Source organism: Dermacentor albipictus, chromosome 8 (assembly GCF_038994185.2).
Source record: "Dermacentor albipictus isolate Rhodes 1998 colony chromosome 8, USDA_Dalb.pri_finalv2, whole genome shotgun sequence".
NCBI classification, from domain to species: domain Eukaryota; kingdom Metazoa; phylum Arthropoda; class Arachnida; order Ixodida; family Ixodidae; genus Dermacentor; species Dermacentor albipictus.
Genome location: NC_091828.1, coordinates 11,338,086 through 11,354,923, shown reverse-complemented (window position 1 = coordinate 11,354,923; position 16,838 = coordinate 11,338,086). Strand labels below are relative to the sequence as shown.

At 47.4% G+C, this 16,838-nt stretch overlaps 1 protein-coding gene across 3 annotated transcripts in view; it reads right to left on the bottom strand.

The window, feature by feature from the left end:
* Window positions 1-222: 222 nt before the first annotated feature.
* Window positions 223-16,838, bottom strand: part of LOC135915547 (uncharacterized) — a 443,789-nt gene continuing 427,173 nt past the window's right edge. For all 3 annotated transcript variants that reach the window (XM_065448668.2, XM_070523050.1, XM_065448667.2), the window contains exon 10: window positions 223-1,627. In XM_065448668.2, the coding sequence (XP_065304740.1) occupies window positions 1,217-1,627 (411 nt within the window). In that variant the 3' untranslated portion in view covers window positions 223-1,216. The remainder of the gene's footprint in view (window positions 1,628-16,838) is intronic.

The window sequence follows — 16,838 nt, the reverse complement described above, 5'->3', positions numbered from 1 at the left end:
ATAAACTAAATTTTAGTGATCAATATCATTTAAGGAATGTTTAGAGACACGTTGCAGTTGCAAGAATTGAAGCTGACGTCCCCTAGATATGTCAGCTTTGTAGTAATCTTGCGACGAGCACTATTTGTGAGTTATAGAGTCTCAAAAATAGGCCATGAAATGCAGTCATGCCTAACAAAGTTTTACATCATTTCGTTTTTTTTTCTGCAGGTGACAAATACGTCTTTATTTTATGCTGTACGAATGCCAAGGTTGAGCGAATACATCTTTTACAATTTTCATCCTGGTGCTTCCGCAAGAGGTCTGTGTGTTACAACATAACGACAGACAATTGACTGAATAAGGTAGCCTTCAATCCAGAGGTGCAAAAAATTTAAGCCATCGCTAGGACGTTCTAACACATGGAAAAAACTTAGGCAAAAAACCCTGTAGTCGCCTTTTCCCTTCCTATTGTTACGAGAACAAGTTTTTCTGCGGAACAACCATGCAAGAAAATTGTTTTTATTCAAGGACCCTAAATCACTGCGCTGATGTTGACACTCAGGGCGTTAATTATAGCTGGCCCAGCTGTTGTTCTATTAAGTAGCTTAGGTTATAAAACCAACCTTTCGCGCACAGACCTGGGGGGGCAGCGATCGCCAACCCATTAGAAACTGCATCGGCTGAAGACACAGCAGCACCCGCGGAGCCAAAAGAAAATATATAGTCGCTGACAGATATGATCCCTGTGAATACATAAACATCAACGCTTGATGAGTCCTTGCTTGTTTTTTTTTCTTCGCGTTGACTGGTGAACATTACACACACACACATCACGGCACCATTAAACAAAGTTTTTTGCACATTAAAGAGCAGCACTCAGTATACATTTGTAACCATGAAAAGTGACAAAGTCTAGGTGCGTATTCATCGTTATTGAGTAACTCGGGCATTTCAGCTGATATCTGAGGGAGAGGAAATTTTGTTGAAGAATAAACAACCTTGGTTTGACACAACCCGATTTGCTTCGACGTCACTATGTGGTCCATAAATTGCCATTTGGACAACCCACTGCTCCAGCCTTCTGCGGTAAATTTTCTGCAGAGAACTTCAGGTCTTCGGTTTGAGCTCAAGGCTTGAGCTTGAATAGTTACGCACAACCGTCCTGCGATATCAACTGATCGCTTCGTAGTGCATGAACTTTCCTGGAGGTACAAGGCCTCATTACCGGCGCCTCTCAGAACCGGTGCCTCCCAGCACGACATCGCCGGAACACTGAGAATACGAAGCACACAAGCACGCTGACGCAAACAGTCAGGCCCACACCAATGATCCACCAGTAGGCCTGGACGGTGGCACGGTCCGCTGCACAAAGGAAGGCATCCTCATCGGCTGCTGTCTTTAGCAGTCCGTCAGAGGATGCGCGGGGATGCCTGGCGTCGGGCAGCCGCTGTGGACAATTTGGAACACCATTACAAACGAGTTCCTTTTTGATACACACCATACTGGTGGCGCAGAGGAACTCGCATTCCTTGCTTAGGGAGACGAGAGTGTCAGGAGTTGACGGCGTTGGCAGTATTTTCACCTGGGTCCACCACAGCGAGAAATTGGTCGTGGCCGCATCTGCAGATCTGAATTCAAGGGGTACCTGGATAGAAGATTATAGAACATGAAATGAGCTAAAGCACCGCAGCGGGATAGTTGATTGGGATTCATGATAACACACTGCCGCGCGACTGGGCAAGGCCAATGTGTGTCCAATTCTCTATGTCCTCGTCCAGTCGTACTTCACTGTATTCAAGAAATGAGCACCTCATCACGAGTGTAAATGAAATAAAGAAAACAACAAAGCAGCAAATGAAGAAGTTATCATCGTGCTGAGGGTGTGCAGAACGGAAGCTACTAGTAACTAAGAAATTCCAAAGTTCGTCCCATATTTCAATAGGTCAATGACCAGAAGCCTGTGTTTATGTTTGCAGTTCACTGAAACATGAATACGAGCTCCAGAAACCAACTAGCCCACGTCACCACCACGGACTTTGGGTTATTTTTAGTAGTCTCTGACCATAGGTTTTGTCATCTAGTCGCAGCGAAATACATGTATTTCAATATTTGGCTGAGCTAAACAACCTGTTATTCATTTTTACAGCTTTCAAATCGGCTTGAAAGTTGTAAGTATTCTTGTGGGTCAGTTGAAGTATTGTCTTTAAGCTATGGCTATCGTTCCATGGCGCAAAAAGTTTAATATGCCAAAGCCGTTCAGATGAAACATGCTGCCTCTTCATCTGGAATGACTACATTTTACGAAGTACGCGACCAGAAGCCTGATCACTCTTGCTCATCCAAACATATGCGACTTTGCTGTCTTCCTCCTCCGAGACGTCATAATTCGGCACCACGCTCCTCTACAACTAATCACTGACTCGGCTCGCTACTTCCTATGTAAAATTGCCCAAGACTTCTTGCGTTGCCGTACAAGAAACCAATCTTATCACTGCTTGCCACCTTCATACAAGTTGTCACGCAGAGCACCTCGAATAAACCCTCACCGTCACGCTGGAAATTAAGTCAAATACAACAATTCCAGAACAACCCTAAAGTCTTGATTCGCTTCTGGTTCACCTGCATTTATGACAGTAGCTTACCTCAGACACTAAGACGTGCGCTTGGGACAATTCCATGACTAGAAATCGGCTACACAGGAATTACATGTCGAAGATCTATATCATTAGGCATAAGAGGTTCCTGTTTGCATTTTCGCTTTTGCTGAATGAATATCACTACGAACCATCATGGTTTGAACGTTGCCCTGCCCTTCATAACGCTTGCGAGTAAAGGATCTCGGCATGATTGCATGGTTTTCACTGTTTTATTTGTTCTACGGACGAGACCCGACGTGGCTTTCGGACATGCTCCTTCCAGCCCTTCTTGAAAGAACACTAAAAGGCTTCCGTGGCCCTATCAGCAAACCTCCAGAGGCATCCTCGAACTGCGCAAACATATCACCCGTTACATTACTGCTATTTCACCACTTGTAACATGGTCTTTCTTTGGCCCCCATCGTGGAACGTCGGCTCATACAAAAAGTTGCTCGTACTACTGTAGCACCTACCATGTCTCGCGGCAACTGATCGATGCAACATTATTAATGATGATTCTTGATCCCACCGGAGCTCGAGTTTCATCTAATGTCACCGTCATCGCCCGCCTAGAATGACGCGGGCGATATTGCTCATCTACAGCAAGCACCGACACGGCGTCTTTGCTGCCGCGAGACATCATGCCAGAACGGTGTGCCAGCGAGAACGCTGAAGACACTGCCAAAGATGACGCACACTGATGCATCCACACTTGTACGCCTACTTTGGTGCAGCTGAATGGATTGTAAATAGCTGGAAAATAAACCATGTATCTGACTCTTTTCCGCCATAGTATTATATAGAAAGGTCAAGAAGCCTTTCGAGGCAGTTTTGGTGCTGCCGTACCGAGCACTAAGTGAGCATTCGTCTAACGTGTGCAAGCAATTTATATTATTTATATTGAAACTATATGGATAAGTTAAAATATATGCAACTCGAGCCTAAAAACTTATCCTTTTAATTATATGTTGTCATGCATACATTGTTTCAGTTTTTCAGGAGGCAGTATTTCACAAACCAGCGTTAGGAAGGCAGAACTCGGCGCTGGAAGCGTGTGCATATAATGGAACAGTGCCGAATATTGTAAAGTGCTGGTCACGGTGAGGAAAGCAGCAAAACTATGAATGGCGAAACTAGCGTTTTATTAGGCGAACCTGTGCCCTCAAAAACAGGCTACACTCAAACCACAACAACAGCGGCGAACACAGTCACGATCAGCTAAAATCTGATCAGCGGTATGAAGACGGCAAGTTGGGCGAGTTGGTTGGGATTCATTGCAGGGCTCGTAAAAGTGCAACGCAAAATACGGGCAAAACGAAAGTGCAAACGACGACATGGCCCCGTGTCATCGTTTTTACGTTCCTTTTATCAGTGTCTTGCGTTGCGCTGGTACGAACCTTACAATGAATGTGATGAGCGGGTCAAGGGTGTCGGCTTTTATGCGTCAGTCATCGAAGGTTCCACAGAAATTACCGGTGCTCGCGTCGCGCATACATGAAATCAGATTACGCAATGTGAGGTGACAACAGACCGCAGATAGAGCCATTGATAATATTCGAGAAGATTAAGATACCTACAGGCGCGTCCTGCGCTGTGCGATAACATTTGTTTGGAATTGAAATGTGGTCACTCGACAAAGATAACGAATTACACGTGTAAATATTCACACCAATTATGTCATGAAAACAGCTTGTCCAATAATACTGGGTGCATGATGCAAATATCGGTGAGCATTCTCGAACGTACTCGAGCACCCCCCTAATATCATCGATCATGTATGATTAACCGGTGCGCTTGGCCCAGGAATCAGCTTTCGACAACGTACGAGTGTGCCCAATACTATTGTTGCGCTTCAGTGTTACTTCTTTTACCACGCACATCTACAAATAAATAATTATTAAAAATTAGGGTTCTATATCCGGTCGTCCCAGGTGGTTTATGAGACACTCCAGATAGGAGTGAGAGAAATCACGCGGCACCCGAATGTCGGTGAACTTAACGGAGCAATGAGAGGGAAGGAAGCGAGGGTGGAGAGGAACTTCCAGCGATGCACGTCGGTATGACGCCGCCTTACATGGCATTACGAGCCAGACACAAAAGCGTCGGCAACGAAACGAGCATAGCTGTAAACGCTGCTTCAAAGGTATTCCTACGGCAGCACCGCAACATAGCAGCAGTATCATGTAGCTGCTGTCACTGCTTGTATCTTCACCAGATAAAACTGAACATGCCGCTAACAAATAAAAACGCTGCCGCTTCGCCATCACCGACGAAAGGTCCACAAAGGGCTACCGCATCGTAACACAACCTATAGGGCCGGGCCGTCACCGGAAAAACATGCTGACGGACCCGAGTGCCCTTTTTCGACCCACCAAAGATGACTGCCTCTTGCACGCACCGAAACAACCACCCAAAATCACTTTTATATTCATGACTTAACGTTTGTCACGGCATCGGTTCTCGGCGTCACTACAAAAGACATCATGGATCCCATGGGGGCAGTTGTTTTTTACGCCATTCTTTCCGTGGTCGGTGTCCGTTATTCGGTGCCAACGTAGGCACAAAGTAATACATTGAATGACAGTTTCTTACAGTCAATCGGCTTGTCCTATATATTCCCATTCACGCTATTTCATTAAGTATTCTAACTACCTATAAGTAACACGACGTCCACATCACTAGCGATAGCTCTTCGAAACTGCATGTTGACTTAACCATATATAAAGCCATTCACCTTTCCAAAACGAAAGTTATCACTGCATTCAATGGGACTGGTTGGTTCATCTTTCGAATAAAAACAGGAACAGCGCAACAAAGGACGAGCGAGTAAAGAGCACAGGACAGAGCGCTTTGTCCTGTGCTGTTTACTCGCTCGTCCTGTGTTGCGCTGTTCGTGTTTTTATTGTAAAGATTATATCAATTGCTACTACAGCGCTTAACCACTATACGTCTCTTATGTTCTCGCTCACTGGGAGTACACCCCATCAGTATGGAACACAGGTCACGTTACACTTATAAATAAATAAATGAATAAATAAATATATAAATAAATAACCTTTAATCGTTTCTTGACATGTCACACAGATAAAAATAGTTTACTAACACAACATCGCTTACGGAATGGCCAAGACGATTAACAACAAATTTGGGCTTATTAAACCACACCTGCGTGAGTGACAAAGTTGTAAGTAGTAAAAAACATTCGCACGTACTCCTTTTCAGTCGATAGGTGAAAGCACACTTTTTTTTAACAATTTCCTTTTCCATCAATTTCTTTTTCAGCTAAATAAGAAGCTACGTTTTATTCCGGATGTTTCTGTAGCATTAGATAGACAATTCACGATTGCTAAAATTAATTATGTCTACAGCATAAACGCTGAGAGGAACCATCGTACATAATTTATTAGGGCACATTAAAAAAAAAATGTTGCTATCAACATTGGCTTTTCTCTAGTGTTGTTTGTCAACCTACTTCTGTCACCAAATCATAAAAAAGAAACAATGGGGTTTTACGCGCCAAAACCATGTCCTCATCATGAGGCACACCGTAGGGAGGGACTGCGGAATTTCTTGGTCCACTTGTGGTTTTTTTTACGTGCAGCTAAGTCTACGGATGTTTTCGCATTTCGCCCCGCTTGAAAGGCCGCCTCCGTTGCCATGATTTGATGCCGCCATCTCATGCTTAGCAGCCCATCAGCTTATACACTGAGCAACGACCACCAGGTAAAATCCAATCTGGGTCTGCTCTTACTCGAAAAAACCAAAACCGCGCATGCATACGAAGCTTTCGATGGTATCACGCCACCGCAACACTTTTGCCGCTTCGACTGATACAGGCGGGCTTCTGATTCGAGCGCGCACAGAAGTCGGCGTGAAAGCAGGCGGCGGATGTCGTCTCCGCACGACCGAATTAGCATCGGGACCTATGGTACGTCTTCCCTTGTAGCCCGCTATCGCGGCGCCAGTGTCCTGTGTGCTCTCGTTTGCTCAACTGCGATTGGGCAAACATCCTTCACGAGCGACACTAATGCGCGCCCGTGACTGGCTGCTTCCTTCGCTCGCACCCAATACCACCGGGATAACGTCTTTAGCTTTCCCGTGCTTTGATGCGCACACGTCCGAAGCCATGTAAGAACGAACAAAGAGAGCAGCCGAACGAGACTCCGCCGGAATCGCAAGCGGTAGACGACGTCGGAAAGCGCTCCTGCTTGCCTTTGAGCTGCCGGAGGGCTAAGTTGATTATTGTGATGACAGCGAGGCAGTTCTCGAGCTCTGCACAGTGTGCTACTTCGTTGCGCCGTTCCTTTGCATGCGAAAACAGCCACACTGCTTGTTTCTTACCCGCCTCTGCTGACTTCGTGGAAGTGTCTTGTTCGCAATAGTGGCATATTCCCTGAGAGGGACGCTCATTGAAATTCTTGCCGAGTCAGTTCAGTAAAGCTTACGACGATTTTCTGAATCTTCAGCTATTTTTTACTTTTATCGTATAAAATGACATGACACACAGAACCTGAGAGACGGCTAAATACATAGCATAGTATTTGCATTGTAATACAGTAATAGGTAGTATAATAGTTATGACCTGCTTTGCGGCTAACATCTGAATAGGTTTAATTAATTTCAGCCTAAATTGTCTAGCAAATGCTGCTTCTTCAGTTTCTGACAAAGCTTGTACTGGTTCGGAATTCACAAGCATGCAATATATTTTATGCATGATGTATATAGCCCCGCCCCAGCCGTTTACGCATTCAGGAATCGAACATTCAGCGTAAAGTACAGACGACAGATACAGCGCTAACAACCATTCTTTACTCCACATCTACTGTACTTGTAAGAAATATATTCTGCGCCGCAAATTTAAAAATCAAAAACAGTTCATTATAGGCCACTGCAGTCTGTAGGCTCCCGCATTATATTAGTAGCGTATTTCAGTGCAACGAAAAGATACACACGGCATTCTAACACATGAATTGCTGTCTTGGTATATGGAGCATGCTTAATTCACCTCGAGTACGCATTGCGAGGGTCTTGTTTTAAGTAATAATACTTTTTGACTCTCGTCTGTATACTAGATTTATGTATCTGTGGTTTGTATGAATAAGCTCAAACTTCCAACTTCTGTGCATCGTCCAGTTTTGAAGCTATGGTTCACAACATTTTAAGGTGAAGTTTTCTTGGCTATCAACCAATTTTCACCTGAGTCGGTTGGTCGCTCCGTTGCTGGTCGAGTTCCGGACGAGTAGGTTTCTCCTCACTAATAAACACAAAAAAGGAACAAACGAGTCCTAAAGCGACATTCGAACTTCGGCTCCTTAGTGCAGAAGCCCGATACTGTAACCGTCAAAATGCTACGCTCTATTTCGTGGTATTTATTTCAGTCACATGTGCGAGAAACAAACAGATATGGTATATGGTCTTTGCGCGGTGCTACTAGAAGATATTTCTCTGCTCGGTTGCGCTTTTGGCGGAGCAAGGCAAGAGGCCCGGTCAGGACAACTCTGAGAACCTGAAGACGCTTATAATGCTGTAAGATGACTGACCTGAAGGAACCGAAAAATCAAGGACAGCGGCAGCGACACCGTCGTTGCTTATGAAGAGATAACACTGAACACTCAAGAGATAGGGTCCTTACTTGGTAGGATGCGTTATGCTATCAGGATTGTCAGTGCAGCCTTGGTATTCTTCAGTAACGTAAGAGGCTTGGTGACGCGCTGAGCGAAAGCGCAGCATAACTACAATCGATAGCCGGCGAAGCAGTCAGCTCGCCTGCTCACTCGTTTGTACATTCTAAAGTTTGCGATTTCCAGATGGGTTCGCTTGGTTTCTGCGCAGCACTGCAAACACTTTTTGCGTGTGTGTGTGCTCCAACCGTCTTTTGTTGCTGACGTTGGTCAAGAGCCTCCCAGGGGAGTTGATTGGCGGGACAGCAAGTGACAAACACTCACCTGAAGACACGGACGCCATTTTGCGTTTGACAAATGTGCAAAACATGCGACCGTTTCGGGTGTGCGAGAACTCGAAAGACCAAACTAAAAATACAATAAAATACCAATATCCTACTGGTGAATGTTACCTATCGTTTCATATTATGTGCTGTAAAAACAAAAATAATATCGTTTTCTATTTTGCACGTAAAAAGAACGTGAACGAAACTGCTAGACAACTTCCAGCGTGGTGAAAGAGGCGCGCTTAGTTTCCGTAGCCTTCGCTTCATAGCCAAGAAAAGTTGTCCGTGAGTATAGAAGGGTTTGGGTGTGAGTTAGTTTGTACGGGTCATTCATTTTAAACAGCGCGAAAAAAAATACACGGACAAGGAAGAACACAGGACCTGCTCTGGTCCTGTGCGCTGGTGTTATTCATGGTGTTGAATGAGTTTTTATGCTTGCTTTTAGACGCTAAAAATAAGACACGGGAAACCGAAGAAACGACATGGGCAGGCGCACACTCGCAACTGATTTTTATTTTCCCCGATGGTTCACTTGTGAGCTATTTGTTTTTATTATGTAAATATTATTCTGTATAATAGTGCTACGGAACAATGCGTGCGATCACGAAAAGGCGAGCAGTGTGAAGACGACGACGACAATAAGAAGCTAGTGCGGGCTGTTGCCTCTTGGCCAAGCGCAGCATATTTTCCTGTAAAAATACTTGTACATAGCTTTTCGTCTGCGTCTCCCTACGTAACATATTTGGTGGAGGTTGACGTTCCCTGTACCTCGTCACGGAGCTTCGCAGGGGATGGTACGTCGAGCCTTCCTTCATGGCTCCCGGCGAGGACAACCGGACTTCCCCGGCTCCGACAGCTGCTGCCACTTCAACGACCTACATCACTCTCCCCGCTCCCCGTGATCCTGGCGTATTCTCGGGCAAAGATGGGGAAGACGTCGATGACTGGATCAGCCTGTATGAATACATCAGCCGCAATAACCGTTGGGACCCTACTATTATGCTCGCCAACGTAGTCTTTTATCTTGGTGGCACACCTAGAGTTTGGTATCGCACGCACGAAGATCAGCTCACCAGTTGGGATTCGCTTAAGCAAAAGCTTCGGGACTTGTTCGGCAACCCCTTCGGTCACCAACTTGCCGCGCAGAAGGCGCTTTCCGGCCGTGTGCAGACGTCAACAGAGCCCTATGTCACGTACATTCAAGACGTCTTGGCTATGTGCTGCGAAGTTGACACCCACATGACTGATTCAGACAAAGTTGCCCACATCCTCAAAGGCATTGCCGATGACGCCTTCAACTTGCTCGTTTGCAACAACGTAGCGACGGTGGATGCTGTTATAAAAGCGTGCCGCCTCCTGGAACTCGCTAAAAGCCGACGTAATGACCAGCAGTTTGCCCGTCTGCCCAACATCCCAGCGACATCTTCCTGTGGCGACACTCCTCGTCGCAACAACACTGGCGATGTTACCAGGATCGTCCGGCGTGAGGTCGAGGCCGCCTATCCGGCTGCCTTCGACTCCAGTCCCACCAACACATCTGCAGTCATGCTGTCACTGATCCACACAGTTGTCCGCCAAGAGTTCGAAAACATGGGTCTTCACACCATCTGCTCGGCCCATCAACCTGATACCCGCCCGGCTTCTTCGGTTCCGCCCCATCCCGCATCTTCTTACCCACCACGTTTCCGCAACCCATCTGAATGGCACACTGCTGACGACAAGCCCATTTGTTTCCACTGTCATCGAATCGGGCACATTTCTCGGCACTGTCGCAGTCGCTAGAGTTCCCCGACCCGGTCTACCCATACTGCCTACTCTAGCCCCCCAGGTGGCCCTTCTCGTCCCTATACAGCACGCACAGATAACGCCGCCGCTGATTCTCCTATTCTCGTTGGCCTTCGCCCCTACAACGACAATCTCGCTCTCCCCAGCCCCGTCGCTCCTATTCGCCGACTCCCTTCGGACGCTGCTCCCAGCCGGAAAACTAGACGATGCATGCAGCGCCTCGAGGTGACGCTGCATTGCTCCCTACGCCGCCAAATCCTCTACTGACGTTGTCCGCTCATCTGAACCTTCTTGACGTGCAAGTCGACGGTGTTGCTGTTTTCTGCATTCATAGACACTAGGGTGCATTGTCCGTAATGAGCGCTGACTTTCGTAACCGGCTCAAGAAAATGATCACGCCCGCCACGACGCCTGTTGTCCGTGTCGCCGTAGCGGAGCAGTCCCCCTAATTGGTGTGTGTACCGCCCGCGTCTCCTTCGCCGTACGCTCAACAATGGTGCTATTCACAGTCATCGCCCACTGTCCCCACGACATCATCCTCGGCTTAGACTTCCTCTCCGCACATTCTGCTCTCATCGATTGTTCCGCCAGCACTTTCCGCCTTGACCTGCCTGTTCTGGATCCTGCTGAACCACACCCCAGTCGCCTCAGTTCCGTCGACTTCGTTCGCTTGCCACCTTCGGCACTGACCTACGTTGACCTAGTGTCCTCCCCACCAGTCCCCGACGGTCAGTACATTGCGCCTCCTATGCAAGACGTCCTCCTTTCACACGGGATCACAGTACCTCATACAGTTTTATCTATTACGGTGAGTCGCGTCTGCCTGCCAGTGGTGAACTTTGGCTTGACGACACAAGTGCTGCCACGCGGGATGTCTCTGGCCCAGCTTTGCTCATTCGAGGATCACTCAGTAGCATCCATTGCAGTAGAGGACACTTCATCCGATACTCCTCTACCATCGCAGTCGGCAAATTGTACGATCGCCGACTTACAGAAAATGATTGCGCCCGACTTGCCGTCCGAGCACGCCTGTGAACTCCACCGCGTTCTGTTTTCCTACTACGATATTTTTGACTTTAACGATCGTGCTTTGGCCCAAACTACAGCTGTCAAACATCGCATTAATAGCGGCGATGCCCCTCTTATTCATCGCCGCCCGCATCGAGTGTCACCAGCTGAGCGTCAAATTATTCACGCAGAAGTTCGCAAAATGCTTGCCAAGAACATTATTGAACCATCATATAGTCCATGGGCGTCACCTGTTGTATCGGTAAAGAAGAAAAATGGGTCACGGCGCTTTTGCGTCGATTATCGGCAACTTAACAGGGTTACGAAAAAGGTTGTGTATCCCCTACCTCGGATTGATGACGCCCTTGACTGCCTCCACGGTGCTCGCTATTTCTCCTCTATTGACCTTCGCTCCGGCTACTGGCAGATTGCCGTGCACGACCTCGACTGCGAGAAGACTGTTTTTGTAACACCCGACAGTCTTTATCAATTCAAAGTGATGCCGTTCGGTCTATGTAACGCCCCTGCCACTTAGGTCCACTTTGCCACTTTGGTCCAAATGGTCCACGTGCCTGTGCTACTTGGATGACGTTATCATATTCTCCTCAACGTTCGCTACGCACCTCGAGCGCCTCTCAGCAGTCCTGGACGTTTTTCGTCGAGCCGGTCTGCAACTCAACGCATCGAAGTGCCAATTCGGCCGTCGCCAGATTACCGTCCTTGGACATCTCGTTGACGCGAACGGAGTGCAACCGGACCATGGCAAGATCCATGCTGTTGCGCACTTTCCTGTTCCGAAGTGTGTCAAGGATGTGCGCAGCTTCATCGGCCTTTGTTCGCACTTCCGCCGTATCGTGAGAAATTTCGCCGCCATAGCACGACCACTAACCGAGCTTTTGGAAAAAGACGCCCCTTTCCAGTGGGGTGATAACGAGGCCTCTGCATTCTCACATGTAATCGACATTCCTACAACGCCTCCCGTTCTGGCCCATTTCGATCCTTATGCGCCTACCGAAGTCCGTACTGATGCCAGCGGTCACAGAATTGGCGCAGTACTGGCACAACGACAGCGTGGCGACGACCATGTTATCGCTTACGCCAGCAGGCTCCTCTTTTACGCCAGCAGGCTCCTATCCCATCACAGAGCGTGAGTGTCTGGCCCTAGTTTGGGCGGTTGCGAAATTCTGCCCATACTTACATGGCCGACCCTTTTCCGTTGTCACAGACCATCACGCGCTTTGCTTGATATGCTCACTGAAAGATCCTACAGGAAGACTTGGTCGCTGGGCCTTACGCCTCCAAGAATATTCGTATACTGTCACCTATAAATCTGGCCGACTACACAAGGGCGCTGACTGCCTGTCTCGCTACCCGGTTGACGAGCCTGACGACGCCAACAGTACTAGCGCCAACGGCATTTTCTCTGTGTCTGCCTTCGCTAACATCGCCGATGAGCAGTACCGAGACCTATCGCTACCAGCACTTATCGAGCGTCTGCGCTCAACACCTACCGACACATCCGTTCGCCGATATGTGCTCCAGGGCGGCATTCTGTATCGAAGGAGCTTCCTCCCTGACGGCTCTGATCTTCTTCTTGTCGTGCCAAAACAGCTACGACAGACTGTGCTCTTTGAGATGCATGACGCTCCCACTGCAGGACATCTTGGGGTAACCCGCACGTACGACCGCATCCGCCGCCGCTTCTATTGACCTGGTCTCGCTCACTCCGTTCGATACTATGTTGCTGCCTGTGATCCCTGCCAGCGTCGGAAAACACCTGAGACCTGCCGGTCATCTCCAGCCGATCACCGTCCGTGTAGAACCGTTCTTTCGTGTTGGATTAGACCTGCTCGGTCCCTTTCCCACGTCGTCCTCTGGGAACAAATGGGTAGCCGTCGCGACTGATTACGCCACCCGATACGCTATCACTCGGGCTCTCCCTACCAGTTGCGCCACTGACGTCGCGGACTTTCTCTTGCGTGACATTATCTTGCTTCATTGCACCCCGCGACAGCTGCTTACTGACCGTGGTAGAAACTTTCTCTGGAAAGTTATCGCTGACATTGCGCGTTCCTGCTCCATTCAACAAAACTGACTACCTCATACCATCCTCAAACCAATGGCCTGACAGAGCGGTTAAACCGTACTCTTACTGATATGCTGTCCAAGTACGTTTCCAAAGACCACCGCGACTGGGACATTGCCCTTCCTTACGTAGCATTTGCGTACAATTCTTCCCGGCACTACACCGCCAGATTTTCTCCATTTTATCTACTCTATGGTCGCGAACCGACCTCGCCCCTTGACACGGTACTTCCTCCTGCTGCGACCTCAACAACCGAGTATGCGCGCGACGCCATTGCCCTCGCTGACCATGCACGCCAGCTTGCCCGTGCTAGGCTGACGGACTCGCAAACCACGCGGCAGTGTCATTGCAACGCCCGCCATCGTGACGTACAGTTGTCGCCTGGTGCGCTCGTGCTCCTGTGGTCGCCCTCTCGTCACGTCGGACTTTCAGAGAAGCTCCTTTCGCGATACACAGGGCCCTACCACGTGCTGCACCAGGTGAGGCCTGTGACTTACGAAATTGTTCCTGTGGGTTCAACCTCGTCCCCTCCTCAGGCATCTAGTGATGTCGTGCATGTCAGTAGCCTCAAGGCCTACTACACTGCTTCCGAGTCCGATATTTAGTCGCTGCGGGACGGCGCTTTTGCAGCCGGGGGCAGTGCTACGGAACAATGCGTGCGATCACGAAAAGGCGAGCAGTGTGAAGACGACGACGACGATTAGAAGCTAGCGCGGGCTGTTGCCCCTTGGCCAAGCGCAGCGTATTTTCCTGTATATATACTTGTACATAGCTTTTCGTCTGCGTCTTCCTACGTAACAATACTAATATTTAATATATCTGTAACATGTAAAAATACAGTAGAATCGCTGTCTTTCAGATAGCAATATCAGTTTCTGTTCGAGTCACTGTTGGACAAATAAGAGGACCTTGCAGTAAATCATCAGAATGAATGCTACTCTGGAAGTAATATTATGGTGTACAACAAGAACTATCAAACTGCTACTCCCCCGGACCCACACGGCTCCTCGCAGGTCCATGTTCGGCCCGCGATTACACCCCCTCCCTTCTTCTCCCCAAGTATGTACTTCTAAAGACCACTTCCCTTGGGGAAGCACGATACAGAGGTGAAATCAGCGCTGCATGAGTGGCATTGACAACGACCAGCAGCTTTGTTGGATTAAATAAAGAAAACTTAACAAAAAAATTTTGACCCAAAACATTTCGTTTCACGAAACTTTACACGTGCCTGTCTTGCCATCCTTGGTCAAGATGCAAAAATGTACTGTATGAAGCTAGTAAAAATAAAATGACCTCGGGTGTGACGAAACTACAAAACTTGGCATTGAAGCACAATATACCCGCACAATGCTGGTATGTAAACGTGAAGAGCGATCCTGGAACTAGTGATATGAACTGAGATTCTAGGAAAATAATAAAAGGAAGAGATCAATGTACGCAAACCAGACATTGAAAAGATATCATGAATAATATCTCGCCTAGAAAAATGTTACTATGTTTGTGCGCGCACAGCCAACGTCATACTTAACCTGAGCACTGCAGACACACCTTAGCGGCTTAATATTAACACACACAGGCGTAAGAAGCGCATATCAAATTTTTCGTAAAGAAGGTGCATTAGGTTACCTTCAGTCAACTCGGCTTAAAATTCCCGCATCATTCGCAGGGAAGCCACGAGGCACGGTTAAGTACGACGGAGGTAGCTCCCATTCAAGTAGCACCTTTGTTTATTGGATTCACACGCATGTTCGTGGGCTAAAGAAGGCTCGGCAAACGCAAATTCAATACGTCGGTTTCCATAAACTTTAATAATCCTCAGTGATGGAGAATTGTCGCTCACAATATAGACAGGTTTATTCAAGTTTAATGGCGCAAAAGCGACCTAGGCCACGCTGCGCCAACCACAAGTTACAAAGAAATCAATTGTTAGGGCTTAGAAATCTCCGTTACTTAAAGCCTCTGTATAAAACAGGCTTCGTTTAAAAAGTTTAACAACTCAATGAAGAGCACTACTGGGTCATTGAGGCAGGGCGCAAAGTTATGTGCAAGTTATACAAATTCTGTAAAAGTTTCCCTCTCTGTTTAAATATGCGGACATGTCATAGCAATGTGCATAACTGTAAGCGGTTCATGGCACTTCTCGCAAGCTTGCGGTTTTTCTTTTCGAAGTAGAAAATTGTGTGTCAGGCGTGTGTGCCCAATTCAAAGTCGACATATAATCCTATGGAAGTGTTGCTGGACACTTCATGATTTTCACTCGCCAAGCAGAGGTTTCATTTGGTGTAACTTGTTATTTATGCAATAGATAGAGAGAGAGAAAAAGAACTTTATTAATCCCGCCCTAAAGGGAAATGGGCTGCGAGAAGAAGGCGAGGGAGGTTAGCATAGTCGTGGTAGGCCTCGTGTATCACCGTAACCCACCAGAGGATAACTTCCTGAAGTTCGTTGTTGTAGGTGAGCATGGCAGCCTCGCACAGCTCCCTACTACTTAGAACTCTACAAAGGATAGGGTGTGGGGAGTAGTTCTCTCATTGCCACATAATGTGGTCAAGGTCCGCTGTGGTAGCAAGACAAAACTTAGCATGTGCTGATGGTTTGGTTGGTTAAGCATTATTACAAAGACGGCGCCGAATAAAACAACACACCAAGAAGGGAGACACCAGACAAGCAAGTAGGCGCAATAACAACTCGGTGTTTTATTTCTTGACATAGTAATATATAGCTGCTGTCAACAATCAAAACAACAAGAATAAACAGGGCAGTCATCTGCATCGCACAAAGAAGCCAAGATACAGAATAACTTCTAAGTGTCGCTCTCAAGATATGCCAGTTCCTTTGTCGAAAGAGAAACTTAGGCTTCACTGATACAATCAATACCACGCTTCTTGATCTCAAGCGCTTCCAATATGTCCCTTGTCAGTTGATCATCAGCTCTGTTCAAAACACTGGTTCTATCAAAATCTGGGATGTGCTTGTGAGCCTTACGATGCGCACTTATATGACCGGAGAGCTGGTTTTCCATTTTATATCGATGCTCATGCAATCTGTCATTCCGACATCTGCCCGTTTGGCCTACATATGATGAACCACACGACAAGGGAACCGAATAAACCACCTTCTTTACACATCCGGCATGTTTCTGCCCATGTTTTTTTTGCGCACACCTGTTTGTTTTCCCGATTTCCTCCGTTCACTTTGGCGCACATCAAACCAAGACGTTTTGAAGCGGGAAATAGAACACGAACACCAGCTCGTTTACCTACTTTTTTGAGATTGTGAGATATGCCGTGAACTTATAGAATGATGGCACACCTGGTTTCAGAAGGGCCTGCTCGACCCTGGTTTACAACGCTAGGTTGCTTGAGCTGCTTGAGCATTTTTTTCCGCAACAGAT